Raw genomic sequence first — 20,346 nt, forward strand, 5'->3', positions numbered from 1 at the left:
ATGATGGATGTCCGATTCCTCAAATCATATTTAGGGTTTGTAAACCCAATCGTGCTGATCATCACTCCTTTGCTCTCTCACCAAAAACTTTGAAGAGTCATTCATTAGTGGACACCAGCAGGATAGATGTGGAATAACAAGAGAGCCACGTGTGTGGGGCAGCCATCTATCTGGCAAGGTTGAATCTACCCATGTTTTCAGAACAATAGATGTGTACTGTACACATTTATTCAATTCTTCTTTCTTTCGTTCTTTATTGGATTGGATTGGAGTGGATTGGATTTGATTTAATTATTACAAGAGACAATAAAAATCTTCTTCCGTATTCAGTAAGTGGAGGTCGGGGCTCTATGGTATTAAACTCCAAAGATTCTAAACTCTAAAAAAGCCGCAAATCCAAACCCTTCTTTGGGGTTTTCTTTGGTGCCCACCGATTCATCTTCCTTTCTCTCTTCTCTTTCTTTCCCCGCAGAATTCGATCTACCTCTTTACTCTTATTTCTAAAAAAAAAAAAAAGAGGGGAAAAAAAATTCCTCGGCCTCTTCCCCTCTCCCCCTGTCTGTCTCTGTCGCTATGTCAATCTCTATCTCCATATCGGATTTCAATTTCTTTGGTTAATTCAAATGAATTTATTATTTATGTTGAATTTTTTGTATTTGGTATCTGTTTTATGTGCCTGATTCTCACTTTTCGGCTGAAAAAAATATATATTGAGTATCGTCAAGAAGATTTTCGATGAAAGAAGTAGTGGTGTGAATTCAACTAGATTTAGATCAGTGACCGTTGTTCATGTCTGAATTACCTCGATTCATCCATGACTTTGAGCTATCAATGTTCATATTAGTTTTTGGTTTTGGGAATGAGGATGGAGGAGCAGTACTGGGAGATGCCGCTAGAGAGAACGAGATAGATCATGATGAGCGGGATGGGATATTGGTAGAAAGCCGATGAAGGCCTCTTCCATTCTCTCCTTTTTTGCATCGTCGGAAGAGTAGTAGTAGTACGAGTACAAGAGAGAGAAGTGGTTGACCTTTTCCTCCTTATGCTAGATTTAGTGATGGATTTAACGGAAAGTGGGTGTGCAGCGGAAGACAAGGAGGAAGCCCCAGAAAACACGACGCTGCCACGTTTTGAGAATGGATCTTGTGGTAATGAAGTTGTGGGCCTCGCTTCTGGGCAACGAGTGGATATTAAGACTTCGCCGGGGCTGCCGAATCCCCCGAATGGGAAACCAATCGGAATTGCAATTGGAATTGGAATTGGAATTGAGGAGCAGCCACTGGAGCCTCAGCCACCTTCCATTACCTCCACCGCAATCGAGTCTACCTCTCGCCCACCGTCACCACCCCCATCGGGAGTCACGCCACCAACAACTACCGCCTCCAAAGGTTACGGTCTCAGGAAATGGAGAAGGAAACGCAGAGACTACCCAAAGGACGGAAGCACTGTTATGGATCTCAATAGGATCTTGAAGAGGGGGCTTTCTATTGTTGCTGAACCGTCCAGACCTCGACACGCATCTCCCGAGATCAATCCTAACAGCGAGGGATCTGTTGCGTCCGCTAATTCAGCCGTAAAGAGTTCCTCTGTTCCCAGTGTTGTTTCTCCCTTCAAGGGCTCCAACTCAGATTCAAGGTTGGCGGCCGGGTCCACTTTCCCCGTCCCTACGGATTCTGAGAACAGCAAGGACCGAAGTAGCAAATCTTCCACCGCAGCCAGTGCCCCCAATTTGAGGTACGATGTGCCCCTGTCGGTGGGAGGATCCTCCTACTCATCGCGAGACAAAAGCAAGATCAAGAATCTGAGTGGGAATGCTTCAGCTGGTGCTGTTCACAAGGAGCAACACAGGAAGAATAGGATTGAGACCGGTAAGAAGTCTAAAGCAGAAAGGTTCAAAATTGACCAGGAAAACTCGTATTCGTGGCTGGAACCCGACTCCAGAAGCTCAAATGTTCTCTTTGCACAAATGGAAAGCACTTCTCCGATTAGTAATGGAAAACACAGTAAAAAATCATCCAATTATGATGGAAAAAACTGTGATGAAGCCCATATAAGTGAGATGCAGTTTCGCCAAGAAGTTCGAACGGATCATGGCAAGGAAAATGGGGTAGAAGTTGAATATGTTTCACCGGATGATGTAGCTGCAGATATGTCATCGGAGGTGAAGGAAGAGGAAAGTGATAATCATCAGCCCACAACAGACCAGGATCCTTTGGCTGATTCAATTTTTTCACTGCTGTCGGTGCAGGAGTCACTTGAAAGAGGTGGGTCTTCCTCTCTTTGACTGCCTTTTCCTCCATTTCCCCCTTTCTAGATTCTGAAGTTATTAATGTTTTTTTGTTGTATCTTAATGCTTTGCTATCATGTCTCCCTTGATTTCATGTCATATTGCCTCTCACTCTGAATATATCAGTCTCACTGCTCTGTTTTTTCTTTCTGGTGTTTAGCTTTAAATTTTGTTCGATGCTTTCAGGTTAAGTTTTCTCCAGTATCAAATGTAGTACTGTAACTTAGAATATGTAATTAAATATTTCCAGAAAAAATGTCATATGGTGGTTCATTAGCAAACCAGTACTCTTGGTTTTTGCTCACTTCTCAAGTTTTCCATTTTTATGTGGTTTATCTCTTTCTTCTTCTTCTTAATTTTTCTGTGATGTTTCTGATGTTATAAAAGTTTCCTAGTATTTATTTGTCCCATCTATTTATATGTACTACATACTACTATCCTCTTTGATGAAAGATCTTAGAGATTTTTTCTACATTATAAATGAGGAGAAAGAGTTTACAAAGGCACCATCTGTTTCAGTATGAAATCGAAGCCAGTAAACAGTTTGGTTCTCACATTATAATCCCTGTTTATTTTTGGGGATGCTTGTTGTGGCTTGTGTGACATATAATATTGGGAAATTTTTGTGCACAGTTTCAAGGGCTTGGTTTGCGAAAAGGTCACGAGGCCCTCTTGCAGCCGAGGGAAAAGGGGGGGAGTTAAAATCTGTGGCTCAAACCTAGGCTTGGTTTGCCTAGATTCTTTGGTTCTTAGTTGTTTACGTAACTTTGGTTTTCGGGCGCAGGCGTTAATGATTTAACTTTATCTTAGAAGGGAGTTAACTGTGTTCATGTGGTGTAGGGTTGTCCCCTTGATTTCTTGTGGTTTGTTCCTGTTTCCCTGTCATTGATTCTTTCTGGTTCTTAAGCAGCATATTTTCTTCCCTCTAGTTTATTGTACTTTTCAATTTTTAATTCTTCCCTTTGTTTTTTGGGCTGCCAGGGCTAACGCCTGGGTTCGAGTCTTGAAACTGGCCATTTCACCACTCCCCCCCACCCCCCCCCAAAAAAAAAAAAAAAAATGCTGAAGGTTAGAGAACTCTCCAAACTCACACCTCCTAGGACCATGCATAGGTGGGATCAGCTTTGGGTAATGGCCCTTGTATAGCAAATCCCAGTCCAATTGCTACTGTCAATGATTATTGGAATTCTCAGTTTCCTCACTTTTAAATTTGCTTTTCCCTGACATATGTGGAGAAATATGCAATAACCTAAATGCAACTTTTTTATTTTGCCCTTCCAAATTTCCCACCTAAACTTTAAACAGGCACACTGGATATGTGAAGTCTAGAGTGACACTCTTTGGTGGATGTTGTAGATTTCATCATTTATGTAATTGGATCTGTGATCCCACATGTGCGATCATGGGGGGTTTATTAGCTCAATGCCTGTTCTATGCTTAACTTGGAGGTGGAGGTGCAGGTGCAGGTGCATCCAGCAGTGCAACAGAAATTTCTTTGGATTATCCTTATTAATATAGAATTACCAGTCGGGTCCATGTAGCCGACTCCATTTAGTTGGGAAAAGGCTGAGTTGTTGTTGTAGATTTATGGTGCTTACATGGTTTTCCATGTTGGCCTCTTTTTATTACTTAGAGGAAATTTCAGTTTTGAGCTTTGAGTTAATATTTTGGTCCATTTATATTTGCAATTTTAAAAAGCATGAGTCACGTGCACACGTGGATGTGTGTTTATGTGTGTGTGTATGTACCGTGTACAACTCTGTTTTGGGTTCATATTTGTTGTCAACTCAAGGTCACTCATTTTTTCTCACCACTTTTTCCCAACTTATTTTGGCCTTTGTTGCAGATTTCCTACAACAATCAAACATTAAAATGCATCTCCTTTCAAGTTATCCTCTGCTGAAGTCATTCACAAATCACCTTGATTTTTTTATTTCTTATTTTATCTTTTCTAACTTTCCATCTTCCATCTCAACAATCAACATCCTCATCTCATTTACACTTTGTTTATGGGTTGTTTCTTTTTCTCCAACATTTAGCTCACATGTTGATGTTTCTATACTAGGAAGTTAAGGTTTAGTTGTTTCCTTGTCTCCAAGTTAGCTCATATGTTGATGTTTCTATACTAGGGAGTTAAGGTTTATGTGTTGTAATTTGGGTTCAACAGGTTTGCTTCTTGTTATATATATTTGTCTGCTTTCTTTATTGGCATCCTTGTAAATTTAGGCCCAGTTCTTCATCTATAAATCCTAGTTAGATAGCCCCGTTTCGTGTTGGATTTGAATCTATAACTTATTAGTTGGTTTTCTTCTAGTTTCCTATTTGGCCATTTTCTTCTCTTGGCTGAATGCCTTTGAAGCTGGAAGTGGAGAGAACAGAGAAATGTAGGAGTCTCTTTTCTTCAATAGCCTAATCTCGGCTTATGCAAAAGTTCAAGGATTTTTTTTTGGATACTAATTGGTACTACACTGTTTTGATAATCTCCTATAGAAGCTTTGCCTTTAGTTTCTCCAGCATCCACATCAGAAACCTACTTTTGCAGCCTCCAATTATTTAATTGATTAAAAAAAAAATAATGGTATCTTGGAGGATTATTTGCAAGTCACTTGTTGGAAGGTCCCCCTGCTTTAAGACACAGATGTCTAATGTCTTAGTTGACCAGAACGTTCTGTGCTAAATTTTGATATACCTTAAGCAACTCCTATATAGCAAACTGCCTTCTTAAAAGTCATATTGTGTCTTGAGGCTTTACTTTTTTTGTGGAACTTACTCTGAATAATTTGCTGCTAGATTTCCTTTTTTATGTATTTATTTACCACCAGCTTAGAACCTTATTTTAGATGGAATGTTTTGGTTTGTGACCTCCCTCTCCCACTTCCTCCCCCTGGTGGAGAAAATAACCCTTAGCGATAGGGGAACAGGGCAGCACCCATGAATAATGCAGGAGTTGATTATAAGTAACTAACTCCGCAGTTTATAACCCCAAACAATACAAATAGAAGCAAGAAACAAAGAAATAATACCATCAAATAAACCCCCAGTGATACAATACCCATATAAGAACAAAACCAGCCAAAAACCCAACCCGATAGGAGAGAGAAAGACCTTCTATAGAGCTGGACAGAGAAAGGTGCGGCCAGGTCTGTGGGAGTCTGATTGAGCTGTACTTTTGGGTGTAAATAGTCCCTAGGGAGGGCACAAAAACCCCCAAATATGAAGGGCTTCTGACGGCTGATTATGGAGTTACGCACTTTCTTGATTTTCTGACCTAAGAGAGAGAATGTGAAGAATTCTGCAGGAACATCAACTTGTCTTCTTCAGATAACCTTCAAGAGAGGATCGATTGATCTTCTTAGAGTATAGAACCAGTCCTCCAAAGGATCTGTAGATTAGATCTCAAACTTGGGCAGCAATGAGGGTCGATTGGCTTCAAGAACAAGAACTCTTTGGTTGGCTGATTCTGATTTTGTATGCTTTAACAGGTCCAAACTTCTAATAACAATAAACAGAAAATAAAAATAGAAAAAGAAGAATCGATGGAGGGTTGAGAAGGGTGAAAGAGAATACAGGAATGGGTATCTCACCCCTCAGGTTTTGGGTATCACACCCCTCAAAGGTTTAGGCATCTCACCTCTCAATAACAGTTTTTTTAGCTAAAGAGTAATCACTCAATAATTCATTCATTCAAAATTTCCAATTATGAGTACATAGGGAATTCAAAATAGGACTAGGACTTGACTTTATGACTCCAACATGGAGTAGAACTAACTAACTAATAGTCCATATAGGACTTTACAACCAACTAATGGTCTAATGGGCCTTTATTGAATTAAATAGAAACTAATTAAACTAATGAATAAAATCCCGTTTTCCTACCTTCTACCCATATTTGAGGCCTATTAAAGTGGCCCATTTCAAAGAAAACCTATGGGATCAAAGACCCAACACATACATAACACAACCCAAGACTTATTTGCAATAAAATAAGCCCAAGTGACTTATCTACATCAATGAAGCTCCAAGCAGAAAGGGAAGGCCTGCTAGGTTGTATATGCCCATGGATGCAGGATTCTTCAAAAAAGTGTAGGCTGACCTGTGAAGTGTGTAAGGTTCTGTTAATTGCATCTAGTAGATAGTCTTCTGTCATCTTGACCTTCATCCAGTCTGACATACCCATTTGTGGCTAGCTGAATCAAATATGCTGGATCTTCCACTTTCTCCTTATATAGATAAGGAAAGGCTGCCTTCTTTTTAAGATAGAGAGCCAAAGTAATCTACCATGGACATGGCCTAATCAAGAAGAGCCATAGGATTCAGTTTCCCAAAAAGCCAGCAACCTTGATGTAATTTTTGTTGGTCATATCATATGTCTGCCCAATAATTTTCGGGCATCTTTTTCTCTAGGTTTCTTTGGAAGTCTCAACTATTCTTTTTGACATATTTCTTCCTTATGTCTCATGCGCTATAATCTAAGGTTTAGCCCATGTAATTTTGAGTCCTCTTTGAATTAGTAGTCGACCAGCTGCCTTAACTAGTCTGTTTTAGTGCTCTTGTTCTTTGACAAATATCAACTATTTTTGAGACCATATGACATTGACCTTACTTGGGTTGAGTGTGGTTCCTTTGGTTCAAGTACGCAGGGATGTCATTGGAAGTACATGCATAGACTAGGTGATGGGTACTCCTTTCTGATGCTTCTTCTGCCCTTCTCATGATTGGCCTTCTTGTGGGAATCATTGGGATACATTAGGGAGGATTCACCTTGTTCCACAGTTGTTCATTGTGTAATTTTTCCTAGTGAAAATTTTCTTAAGGTCTCGTGGAAGCTATCTCTTTCTTTCCTTTTATATTATTTTATTTTATTTTTTTGTGGTTTTGGGGTGGGGGGGGGAGAGGTGGTTGGATTTTTATTCGTCCGAATTTGCTTCAGATTGTTTTATTTGCGGTAGAAAGTACTTGAAAGTACTGGCACATGATACACCTTGCTGACTTGATATCCCTGCAGAAATAATAATTGTTTTATGGAAACATTTGTCCTATAGGCTTTTGTTTCGATATGGAAAATTTTCCATGTAAAATTTTACGGTATAACTAGATTTTCCGCCGTTTGTTTTGCAACTTGAAAAATTTATTTGTCAGGAAAATTTTACCAAGACCCTCACATTTTCCAGAAAAGCCCATGAAAAATTTTACCCTCAATTTTTCCGTAAAATAATCTTGGCAAATCCATCGAGCTTTGCTCGACACATTTGCTCACTTGCAGACGCTCCTAACTTCGCAGCCGAGAACCTTCGCTCCTAGCTTTGCAACTGAGACCGAGAGCTCGATTACTCCTATACTCTTAGATCTACTACCTTCACAACAATATTCTAGCGATTCTCTGCAACGATGACGAATTGGCATGAATCCCCCTTTTGTATGTCTGCAATTCTCTCTATCTTCTTCAGTTTGCCTTTGAAAACGATCAGATTGCTGCTTCCGTTTGTTGAAGCAAGTTTGATCGGGAGTTTCTGATGAGTTATTTGTTCTCTCTCTCTCTCTCTCTCTCTTTCTCTCTCTCTTTGCGCAAACAATTGCATACTAGATCTAGGGTTTTGCCTATTTCGGCTTTGACCAGATTTTCCGAACCAGAGAGTTATCTTCCAATTTCCAAGTGGGTCTCCTACAACTTGTATCCGATCGTTGGTTTGTTCGTCGTTCTTCCGAAGAGTTGGTGCCTCAAATGTTAAACTCAAGAGGAATTGTTCTTCCAAATCCAATCTATTGTGTTCAGATTGAGAATCTCAATATCTGTTTTGAGGCCAATCTCCCAGTTCAATTCGAAACCCATGCTTTTCTTTCTCAATTCGAAAACGAAGTCTTGACAATATATGACAAAACCGTGCTGGTGGGTTGCAGAGAAAGAGAAAGCAGTAGCGGCGCCGCTGGTTGGTAGCAAACGGGAGATATATATGGGGGGGAGAGAGAGAGAGAGAGGGTGTAGGGATAGTGTAATGATTGATGTTCAATAAATTACGGTTGAACGGTTAAGAAATCCAACGATCAGTAAATGTTAGTATAAGATTCCATTACACAGCATTAATTTATAAACTATTTTTGATAAATTAATGGAAATTCCGAGTGTATACATCTCTGTATTGTATAAATAAAAATCTTCTATTATCCTTGAGATCATGTGTGCTTCATATATGTTTTATTGCAAATGGTTGGGCACAGTGCTGGAGTAGCAACGTTGTGCCCAGTGTGTGTCATTCTCTCTCCCTCCCTTTTGCAAATGACTCCCACTACCCATTGGTTAGGTCAGTAGTTCCGAAAAAGCTAATGGCATGTCCAACCTCTACCTGTGTTTTATCTCGATAATTATTGATGATTATAGTCTTTAATAAAAGTTTATGTGGAAAGGTAGAATTATAATTGATTAATNTCTTCTACAGTCATAGTACCTTGCCTGATGGTATTCAGCATGTCGTAGAGCCGACGTCGGTAGGTTGGTGGTAAGAACCTTTTATTGAGGATGAACTTCAAGTCTCCCAACTACGGGGCATCTGGCGCCTACGCATGAGCTTATCTTCTTCATTCTTCCACCAGTCCTTAGCTCCACCAGTTAGCTTAGTGATAATTAATTGGACTTTCCTTTCTTCAGGCATACGGTACCACCGGAAGTAGTCATTAAAAGAATTCACCCAATCTTGGTAATTGACAAGATCATGTCTTCCATTGTACTCTTTTAGTTCTAGTTTAACCTTGTATATATCATCAGGCTGATAAAGCTGATTTTCATACTCATCATACTCTTCATTCCAAACTGGTGCCCTTCGAGGTTGCATGGTGACTCTTCTGGGAACATTACTAGTGTAATTGACAGTAGGTTGAACATTAGTTTGGGCAACAGTTGGTTGGGTGTTAGAGTGGGCACCAGTACTCACTTTTAGGTCAGCCAACTGTCGGTCATGTCCATCCAACCTCGTAGACAAGGCTTGGATTGCTTTCATCACATCTTGAAGGGTGGGTTGGGGTTCTTCTGTCTGAGCCATAGGCCCATAGCTCTGATACCACTTAATGTAGGAATAGATTACAAGTAACTAACTCTGCAGTTTATAACCCCAAACAATACAAATAGGAGCAAGAAACAAAGAAATAATACCATCAAATAAACCCCCAAGGATACAATACCCATATAGGAGCAAAACCAACCCAAAACCCAACCCGATAGGAGAGAGAAAGACCTTCTATAGAGCTGGAGAGAGAAAGGTGCGGCCAAGTCTGTGTGGGTCCGATTGAGCTGTACTTTTGGGTGTAGATAGTCCCTAAGGAGGGCACAAAAACCCCCAAATATGAAGGGCTTCTGACGGCTGGTTATAGAGTTACGCACTTTCTTGATTTTCAGACCTAAGAGAGAATGTGAAGAATTCTGCAGGAACATCAACTTGTCTTCTTTAGATAACCTTCAAGAGAGGATCGATTGATCTTCTTAGAGTATAGAACCAGTCCTCCAAAGGATCTGTAGATCAGATCTCAAACTTGGGCAGCAATGAGGGTCGATTGGCTTCAAGAACAAGAACTCTTTGGCTGGCTGATTCTGATTTTGTATGCTTTAACAGGTCCAAACTTCTAATAACAATAAACAGAAAATAAAAATAGAAAAAGAAGAATCGATGGAGGGTTGAGAAGGGTGAAAGAGAATACAGGAATGGGTATCTCACCCCTCAGGTTTTGGGTATCACACCCTTCAAAGGTTTAGGCATCTCACCTCTCAATAACAGTTTTTTTAGCTAAAGAGTAATCACTCAATAATTCATTCATTCAAAATTTCCAATTATGATTACATAGGCTCCTCTATTTATAGAGGGCATAATAGCAATCAAACTACTTAGGAGCTAGTTTCCCAATAGGACTAGACACTCCTACTACAGCTAGGAATTCAAAATAGGACTAGGACTTGACTTTATGACTCCAACATGGAGTAGAACTATCTAACTAATAGTCCATATAGGACTTTACAACCAACTAATGGTCTAATGGGCCTTTATTGAATTAAATAGAAACTAATTAAACTAATGAATAAAATCCCGTTTTCCTACCTTCTACCCATATTTGAGGCCTATTAAAGTGATCCATTTCAAAGAAAACCTATGGGATCAAAGACCCAACACATACATAACACAACCCAAGACTTATTTGCAATAAAATAAGCCCAAGTGACTTATCTACATCAATGAAGCTCCAAGCAGAAAGGGAAGGCCTGCTAGGCTGTATATGCCCATGGATGCAGGATTCTTCAAAAAAGTGTAGGCTGACCTGTGAAGTGTGTAAGGTTCTGTTAATTGCATCTAGTAGATAGTCTTCTGTCATCTTGACCTTCATCCAGTCTGACATACCCATTTGTGGCTAGCTGAATCAAATATGCTGGATCTTCCACTTTCTCCTTATATAGATAAGGAAAGGCTGCCTTCTTTTTAAGATAGAGAGCCAAAGTAATCTACCATGGACATGGCCTAATCAAGAAGAGCCATAGGATTCAGTTTCCCAAAAAGCCAGCAACCTTGATGTAATTTTTATTGGTCATATCATATGTCTGCCCAATAATTTTCGGGCATCTTTTTCTCTAGGTTTCTTTGGAAGTCTCAACTATTCTTTTTGACATATTTCTTCCTTATGTCTCATGCGCTACAATCTAAGGTTTAGCCCATGTAATTTTGAGTCCTCTTTGAATTAGTAGTCGACCAGCTGCCTTAACTAGTCTGTTTTGGTGCTCTTGTTCTTTGACAAATATCAACTATTTTTGAGACCATATGACATTGACCTTACTTGGGTTGAGTGTGGATCCTTTGGTTCAAGTACGCAGGGATGTCATTGGAAGTACATGCATAGACTAGGTGATGGGTACTCCTTTCTGATGCTTCTTTTGCCCTTCTCATGATTGGCCTTCTTGTGGGAATCATTGGGATACATTAGGGAGGATTCACCTTGTTCCACAGTTGTTCATTGTGTAATTTTTCCTAGTGAAAATTTTCTTAAGGTCTCGTGGAAGCTATCTCTTTCTTTCCTTTTATATTATTTTATTTTATTTTTTTGTGGTTTTGGGGTGGGGGGGGGAGAGGTGGTTGGATTTTTATTCGTCCGAATTTGCTTCAGATTGTTTTATTTGCGGTAGAAAGTACTTGAAAGTACTGGCACATGATACACCTTGCTGACTTGATATCCCTGCAGAAATAATAATTTTTTTATGGAAACATTTGTCCTATAGGCTCAGTTTGTTTCGATATGGAAAATTTTCCATGTAAAATTTTACGGTATAACTAGATTTTCCGCCGTTTGTTTTGCAACTTGAAAATTTTATTTGTCAGGAAAATTTTACCAAGACCCTCACATTTTCCAGAAAAGCCCATGAAAAATTTTACCCTCAATTTGTCCGTAAAATAATCTTGGCAAATCCATCAGGCTTTGCTCGACACATTTGCTCACTTGCAGACGCTCCTAACTTCGCAGCCGAGAACCTTCGCTCCTAGCTTTGCAACTGAGACCGAGAGCTCGATTGCTCCTATACTCTCAGATCTACTACCTTCACAACAATATTCTAGCGATTCTCTGCAACGATGACGAATTGGCGTGAATCCCCCTTTTGTATGTCTGCGATTCTCTCTATCTTCTTCAGTTTGCCTTTGAAAACGATCAGATTGCTGCTTCCGTTTGTTGAAGCAAGTTTGATCGGGAGTTTCTGATGAGTTATTTGTTCTCTCTCTCTCTCTCTCTCTCTTTCTCTCTCTCTTTGCGCAAACAATTGCATACTAGATCTAGGGTTTTGCCTATTTCGGCTTTGACCAGATTTTCCGAACCAGAGAGTTATCTTCCAATTTCCAAGTGGGTCTCCTACAACTTGTATCCGATCGTTGGTTTGTTCGTCGTTCTTCCGAAGAGTTGGTGCCTCAAATGTTAAACTCAAGAGGAATTGTTCTTCCAAATCCAATCTATTGTGTTTAGATTGAGAATCTCAATATCTGTTTTGAGGCCAATCTCCCAGTTCAATTCGAAACCCATGCTTTTCTTTCTCAATTCGAAAACGAAGTCTTGACAATATATGACGAAACCGTGCTGGTGGGTTGCAGAGAAAGAGAAAGCAGTAGCGGCGCCGCTGGTTGGTAGCAAACGGGAGATATATATGGGGGGGAGAGAGATAGAGAGGGTGTAGGGATAGTGTAATGATTGATGTTCAATAAATTACGGTTGAACGGTTAAGATGCAAAGAGCGAAATCCAACGATCAATAAATGTTAGTATAAGATTCCATTACACAGCATTAATTTATAAACTATTTTTGATAAATTAATGGAAATTCCGAGTGTATACATCTCTGTATTGTATAAATAAAAATCTTCTATTATCCTTGAGATCATGTGTGCTTCATATATGTTTTATGGCAAATGGTTGGGCACAGTGCTGGAGTAGCAACGTTGTGCCCAGCGTGTGTCATTCTCTCTCCCTCCCTTTTGCAAATGACTCCCACTACCCATTGGTTAGGTCAGTAGTTCCGAAAAAGCTAATGGCATGTCCAACCTCTACCTGTGTTTTATCTCGATAATTATTGATGATTATAGTCTTTAATAAAAGTTTATGTGGAAAGGTAGAATTATAATTGATTAATCAATAAAAAATGTTTTCCTCTATCTATATAATTACGAATTTGAATACATGATGAATAGCTCTCAATATTGGAAAAATAAAATTTAATATGAGCGCATCCCACATTGCGCATTATTTTATTGCCTTTAATTGCATATGATTCATGTATTTGTTGGTCCCATGTCATTACATGGTTCTTACAATCATATAACTACGTGATTCAAAACTAATATAATGACATCTTATGTAATTATGTTAAATAATTTTACCATGTAAAATAAATGACAAACAAACATCGGAAATTTTTTTAAAAATGTAAATTTTACACCGAAACAAATGGAGCCATATAAACAATATCTTTCCTTTATGTTTGCATATGGGGGAAAAAGGAAAAAAAGAAAACAACAGATCTTTCTATCTTGTATTCAGTAAAGGATAGTTTCCCACAAGGACATTTGTTTTCAAGCACTTTTATTTATCATTTCTAATTAAATGTTCCTATGTGTCTGTACAGTCCTTTCTACTATGGACTGTTTCCATAGGATTTTTTTTTCTTGATGGAATTTTGTGTCCTCTTGCAGAAATAGAAAAGTTTGGAGAGATCGGATGGGAAACTGTTTTTCTGGCTGATGAATCCATTCCCAGTCATCACTTCCCTGCAGGGTTTGCTTCCGTTGATCCAGAAACCTGTGAACCCAACTCATCTGACCCTTTGTGTTTTAAGGAGATTAAACCATGCAGTTTGCCAAATCCGGAAGTTCAGTTAATTGAAGTGGAACAGGGGATAAGTCGTCCTGAGAGCAATCCTGAAGGGGCATCAGCTGCCTGCAAGGTGAAGGAAAATAGAGGTGAGTCATTGAAAGGAGAATCAGGGAGCACTCTAAAGTTCACACAGGAGTTTAGACAGTTGGAGATTGAGCTCGAGGATCTGATTAAGCAGAAGATTGAAGCTGAAGTCGAGTATATGGTTATTACTAGATCAACCCAGAATTTGGAAGTTGCCACAACAGACCGCATCTCATTCATTGAGGAACAGAAGTCTTTGGTTGGAGAGCATACCCAGATGCTGCAAAAGCTCAGACACGCAGAAGGTAATGCTGTGTTTTTGAAGAGGCAGGCAGAGGAGTTAGAGGTGTCCTGTGGGGAGTTGCTGGGAACTGAAGAGGTTTTGGGGTTGCAGAATGGTGTTTGTAAGTTTTCACTTTGCTTTCTTATCCAGTTGATTTTGCTGTTTGTAGTCTTAGGGATATTTCTCTTGAAGCTGTTGCCCCATTCTGCGGGGTCTGTACCCACTTAAGTGTGCAAACAAGAATTCCGTTTTGTATTCTTATCACTACGAAAATTTGAATGTTAAAATTTTCTAGACAACAATTTTCCTGTTCTTCCAAATCATGCACCATGAATAAGGTACTTTTCTTGTTTCCTGATGATTTATTATGTTTGTTTCTTCTCATTTCAATTTAATATGATTGATTTCCTATGCCCTATTACAATGATTTGAGGCCATCATTGTTTTTTATTTATGTATTTATTTTTAACACATGATAAAAAGGGTGCAGGGTTCCAGTAATGTCAAGATATCTACCATGCAGGTTGTCTAGGTCAAGTTATGTAATGCCTGTGCATCTATACACATTCAATTGTGGTTCCCCCTGATGAAAGAATATGCATCATCACCTGCATGGTAACCTGAATATCATGTCTTTCCCCTGGGCAGTAAATCTACATAGGACTGCCGAGTGCTTGCATTTTTTTTTCTCCCAACAATGAGGACTCGTTCATTCAAAATTGCACATTGGATCATATCCTAAGCCGGGGTAACAGTCATCCCCCTTTTTTTTTTTTCGTCCAAAACAGCTATTTGATAAAACTGAATATAGTTGTAGACAACCAATACTAGTTCACCATGGATATGATCCTCTAGATCTCCTAGTTAAGATATGTGCTGGTTGCACAAGTTGCCTCTTTAAGTGTATAATTTCATAGTCATGCAGAGTTGAAAAAAGAGAGTAGATATCAAGTAGAAGAGAAATAAGTAGCGAGGCCAGTTTTCACATGTTTCTGTATTCAAGCAGTGCACCAGTTTGTAGGCAGTCCGTTCTGGTCTACACTCCCCTCTATTCCTTTTGCCTTGGCTTGATTGATTGTGAATGCTAGACATTCTGGCTCTGTTGTTGATTTTCTGTAGCATCCATATCCTGCAGGTGCCTCCCATATATCTGCTTTGAAATCAATTACAACAGCACTCTGGCCAGCTTTATTAGTGTGTACATCAAAGCTTGCATCAGTGATTATTAATTGGTGTTCGTCCATATTGAACTGATGGTTTGTTTTCATAAACCAAAGGAGTTCTGCTGGTATGAAATGCCAGTTTATAGATTATCTTGGATTAGTCGGTGAGATGGAACAATCTGTTGCTCTGAGATCCATTTGTTGATTGGTTTCATAGCTTGCAATGGGTTTAGTAGCATTAGATCATCTTTATGAAATTTTTTTTTATTTGAATTAATCACATCAAATTTTGGAGTTTGATCCAAAAAAGAATAAAAAAAATCATGAATTGATATGCATTTCATGTCTGATTTTATACACCTACTGCTCTGATTGCAAGGGCAATTAAAGGGAAGGGAAGGGAAAATTTCTAACATGAAAAAGAAATTTTTATAATCATCACCCCCATGAGATTATATCACCATATTTAAACTATTCCATCTAATTTCACTTTACTTTTCTGTCAAATCCCTTTGCTAGTCAAACTAATAAAAAAAAAAAATACCCTTAATCTGTATCGTTACACTAACCAATACTGATTCCTTAAATCATGCTCCTAAAAAGGCCCAAACAAGCTCTCTTAATCCTGAAATTCCGAATGACGTATAGTCCCCGTGAGCCTTATTTTCACATAAAGAAGAAATACTTGTTATACCCATATAACCATATTACTGGACAAACATCTAAAACCTATTCTAATGTAAAATGAGTCATTTTTAGAAGGGAAAATTGGAAAATCGCTTCTTGTCACCACATGACAAAATATATATTTTACTATGGCTCTCATTCTGTCAAGTAAAGTGAGGTGGGAAATCTGATCATTGAATATTTAGAGAGAAAAAAAATATATATATATATATATATATATTTGAAAACCCATGGGATTGATTATAAAAAGTCTGAGGTTTTGTATTTGTACTATAGTTAATGCTGGTATATATGTATAAATCCAGTAGTAATGGACTAATGGTGGTGGTGACGGAAGACAAAATGCTTAATTTTCACTTCTCTTTTTATGCGGGTAAATGTGTTGTGCGGTTGTGCCTTAGTTGCCAGTTGCCACTCTCTCTCGCTGGCACATGTGACCGACCCACTAGGTTTCAATTGGATTTTATTAGCTCCTTGGATTTTGGCCATCAATAGATATGCCTGTGGGAAATAGCTAGCCAGGATTTTGGTTCTGGATCCGCAAATTTATTATTTTCCTTTTTTCACAAATTTGTCTGTCTACATCGCCTCACTTCTTTTATTAAGAAGAATGGTGTAGGACTCAAATAAATGAAGAACTATTATTTCTATGTGAATTCAGTAGACTCCATGCCCAAAACTCATTTCCCATGATCATAGAGGAACTCCCCAATATACTCTTCATTTTAAACACACAAAAAAGATAAATAAATAAAAAATTACTCTTAAATATGAGTCTAAAATAAAAAATTACCTGGTCTCTCTCTTGGAAATAGGGCTGTGACCAATAGATATACCATAGCTTATTAGTCGGGGATCATTTTCCCTTGCCATAAATTTCTTACTCTCTTTTTCAAGTAAGTTCCTCCCTGTTTTGGACCTCCACTACTAGTGCTTTTTGTGGTAGATCAATTTTATTTTATTATTTTTTTTTCTGATGGGACAAAATTTGTGGTAGACTAAGCCTGCGTTTGATTTACATTGTTAGGATATATACTGTTTAAAATGCATTTTGAAGTAAGAAAATAGGGGTGAATCAGATTCCAAAATGCGTTGTAGTCCCAAAATCTATTCCTATAATCTATGCAAACACAACCTAGGTTATAAGTACCTATCTCGCTAGGAAAAAGTCTGCTTTGAAGAGCAGGCAGAGGCATCAACCACATGGAGGTGATGCGGTCTTTTCAAGTAGTAGAGGGTGCTTCTCACAGACATTTTCCATACATTTTTTAGTCCACATGATGTATTTTGTATGAAGTTACTTTTCTCACATTTTTTTTTTGGTGAACACTTTTCTCACATTATTACATATTAATAATTTAGTAGATATGCATAAAAAAAAAAAAAAATTTGTTTGGGTTTCAGTTGTTTATAGATTGGGTCTTATATATCCTTATACCAATAAATCTGGTAGCACTAAAATGAGAAAGCTTATAGACTCATGATCAAAGAAAACGGATGCAGCTTTCAACGTTAGGGTACAAGGTTGAAGTTCATCCACAGAGTAAGTTCAAAGAAACAATAATTAAGAATAAAAAACATTTGTTTACCCAAAAAAAAAAAAAAAAAAAACCATTTGAGTTAGAACCAACGAAAGAAACAAAAAAATCAATTGTACAATGAAATCAGCTTCTCAACCTTATATTCTTCTATCATCTGATAAAACAAAAACAAAAACAAAAACAAAAACAAAAGCAAAAGCTTTTTCGGTGACATTCCAGTTCAACCCATTGAACCAACCAACAGGTGCACATGAAAAAGACAATTAATTCCTATTTCAAACGTCTCCCACCCCCACTACCCATAAATTTCTTCTTTCTTTTCGAGTTAGACGGAGACGGAGATAGAGATGGAGATGGAGATGGAGATGGAGATGGAGACCTTAATCTTTCTTGAATAGATATATACATAATCCGAATGAGTGGAAACTGCAGAAACGAGGACTACCTAACTATTGCTAATTATGCCTAGCCTCACAGATTCGGTGAAACAATCACCTGAGCCGAGAGAGCTTCATTATCGTCCTCCACAGTTTGCACTGGAAGCACATTCAGGTCGAAATCTAAGGTCCCACACCCAGTTTCCTTGCTGATATCCTCAGGAAGCGGCGATGCCACTGAGCTGGAAGGAGCAGCTGCTTCAGCTGGGCTTTTCCAGTGAAGCCTCTGATGGCCCCCAAGGGCCTGACCCGTAGGGAACGCCTTGTAGCAAATCTTGCAGCGATGTTGGTATTGTGATTGCGATTCTTCTTCTCCGGTCGAGGTTGAGGTCGAGGTCAGGTCTTCGTCGTTGCCTGCAATACCCGAATCATCCATTGCCGTGGGGGTTGTGATTAGGATGGGACGATTGAGAGGGTTCCTTCCAATCTTATGGCTTGATCTGTGTCCACCCAAGGCTTGGTGCGTCGTGAAGGTTTTATTGCAAGTCCTGCACTTGAATTTATCGGAAAAGGATGCTGTGGCTGACCCCTTATGCTGCTGCTGCTGCTGCTTGTGGTCGTCGTCAGTTAGAGTCAGCTGATCAACACACTTTTTCAAATCTCTGACCTGCTTCATCTTCTTCTTTTTCTTCCTCATCATCTTCTGCTTCAACTTCTGACTGAGAATCATCTCAGACATCCAAGGGAGCTGGTCTGGCTGCTGATCGGAGTCATGGGTCTTACTATAAGATTCATCATCGACATCCTCGTCCACATCCTTCTGGCTGCTGCTGATGTTCTGCATCCTCATCAAGTCATCATGGACGATTCTGTTGTTCTCTCCTAAGTCCTCCTCGTCATTCCTGCAGTTCGGTGGTGAGGTGACGAGTGAACCAGCAGCTGTGACATTAATTTTGAGCTTCTTGGGCAAGGATAGGCACTCTCTTTTTCGTGAGGCAGCTGAGACAGCTGATTGTGAATGTGACTCATCCTCCTCGTCGCTTCTTCGCTTCTTAGACGAGTCCTCCATATTTTGAGGATTCCCAATTCTTATTTTGGGTCTGAAAGAAGGTGAAAAAGCATGTTGCTGCTTTGAGTTTGACTTTGAATGGAAACGTGATGAGAAATCCAGACCAAGACCCAGACCCAGAGGATTGCCGTGATGAGCAAGCATTATGAGATTATAGGCGGCTTCTATGTCCACGTCAGAAGGAGAAGCGAGTGGTGGGGGAGGAACAGTAGCAGCGATGGGCAACGCGAGAGCTTTGGTGGCTTTGCGGCCCCTTTTGCCAGTGAGAGACCAGCTGGAGGAGGAGGAGGAGGAGGAGAAGGAGTCTACAAGATTGAGAGCTGAGAGAGCAGTGGTGGAACAGTGGTCAAAATCAAGCTGATGATCATCGTTCGTCTCTATCTTTCCATTGTGATTGTGATCACAAGAGGAATCTTCTTTATCCGAAAGAGTGGAAACTGAGAGGGAGGCGGATGAAATTCTAGCATCCTCAGTAGGAGATGGAAATTGAGGTGGAGAGGAAGGGGGCTGAATTCCTCTCCGCTCCCTCTCGGGATGGCATCTCATGTGACCAAACAACGACTTCATCGATGGGAAGTTCTTCCCACAAATAGTACAGGTAGGGTTGCTGCTCCTGTTAATTATAATATTCGACGATTTCGATTTCAATTTCCACGGACGATGAACATTGACTCTCAGGTACTTCAAGGCCGCCTCACTACCAGCAACAGCTGTGTTGCCAATGCCAGCTGATCTTTTATTGTAGTTTCCATGGCGGTGATGCTTTGTAATTAGCTTCAGCTTGATCGGACTACTGTTGGGGATTGGGAGGATGTTATCGGTATTGGTGTTAATGGTATCATCATCATACTCATGGCCTCCCTCTTGGAGTAGTTGGAGTTCACCCTGGGACTGGGCTGCGTGAATTCTCATATGACCTCCAAGAGCTCTTCCTGAGCTAAAGCCCTTTTTGCAGACCTTGCATATTCGATTTTCCTTCCCTGTCACTGGTGGGGTTGGACTTTGGTTGTCTGGAAGAGAAAGAGAAAGGGAATCTGTAGGATTATAATCTTGCCATCTCTCTTCCGCGTCCGATGGTTGTTTATGCTCATCTGGGCTTTTCAGACTATCCATGAAGAAGAAAGGAGTCGTAGATTAGATTTAACCTAGAAGATGAAAATGAGAGGAGGAGAGCAGCTGAGAAATTTGGATGGACGAGACTCTGACTCAAGTATTCTGGAATTTGGAAGAAAAAGATAAAGCTTCAGTGAGAAGGAAAGAAGAAGCTGATAATGGAAGCTGAAGGAAGCAATTAAGCGGCCAATAAAAAGGGATAGCTAGTTTGAAGAAGAAGATGTATGGGAGAAAAAAACGTAATAATAATAGCTGAAAAGGCAGAATGCAGCCAAGGCAAAACCCCCACTACTCCACTACTCTCCCTAATCCTATTCCTTTTCCTTGTAGAGCTATAACTGTTCCCTCTCTCTCTCTCTCTCTCTTCGAGAGTCAATCTTCGTTTTTTTGAGAGAGAGAGAGAGATGGATATGCACTTTCC

General features: G+C 39.5%; 2 protein-coding genes across 2 annotated transcripts; one reads left to right on the plus strand and one right to left on the minus strand.

Moving 5' to 3' along the window:
* LOC122073904 (WPP domain-interacting protein 1-like) lies at positions 1-14,277 on the plus strand. Its single transcript, XM_042638599.1, has 2 exons — positions 1-2,264; positions 13,488-14,277. The coding sequence occupies exons 1-2, from the start codon at positions 1,043-1,045 to the stop codon at positions 14,201-14,203; spliced, it is 1,938 nt and encodes a 645-aa protein (XP_042494533.1). The 5' UTR covers positions 1-1,042; the 3' UTR covers positions 14,204-14,277.
* A 3,258-nt stretch (positions 14,278-17,535) lies between these two features.
* LOC122073764 lies at positions 17,536-19,925 on the minus strand. The gene has a single exon (XM_042638390.1). It carries the CDS (start codon positions 19,923-19,925, stop codon positions 17,838-17,840), a length of 2,088 nt encoding a protein of 695 aa, XP_042494324.1. The 3' UTR covers positions 17,536-17,837.
* Between the last annotated feature and the right edge of the window lie 421 nt (positions 19,926-20,346).

Source organism: Macadamia integrifolia, chromosome 3 (genome assembly GCF_013358625.1).
Source record: "Macadamia integrifolia cultivar HAES 741 chromosome 3, SCU_Mint_v3, whole genome shotgun sequence".
In the NCBI taxonomy this organism is placed as follows: domain Eukaryota; kingdom Viridiplantae; phylum Streptophyta; class Magnoliopsida; order Proteales; family Proteaceae; genus Macadamia; species Macadamia integrifolia.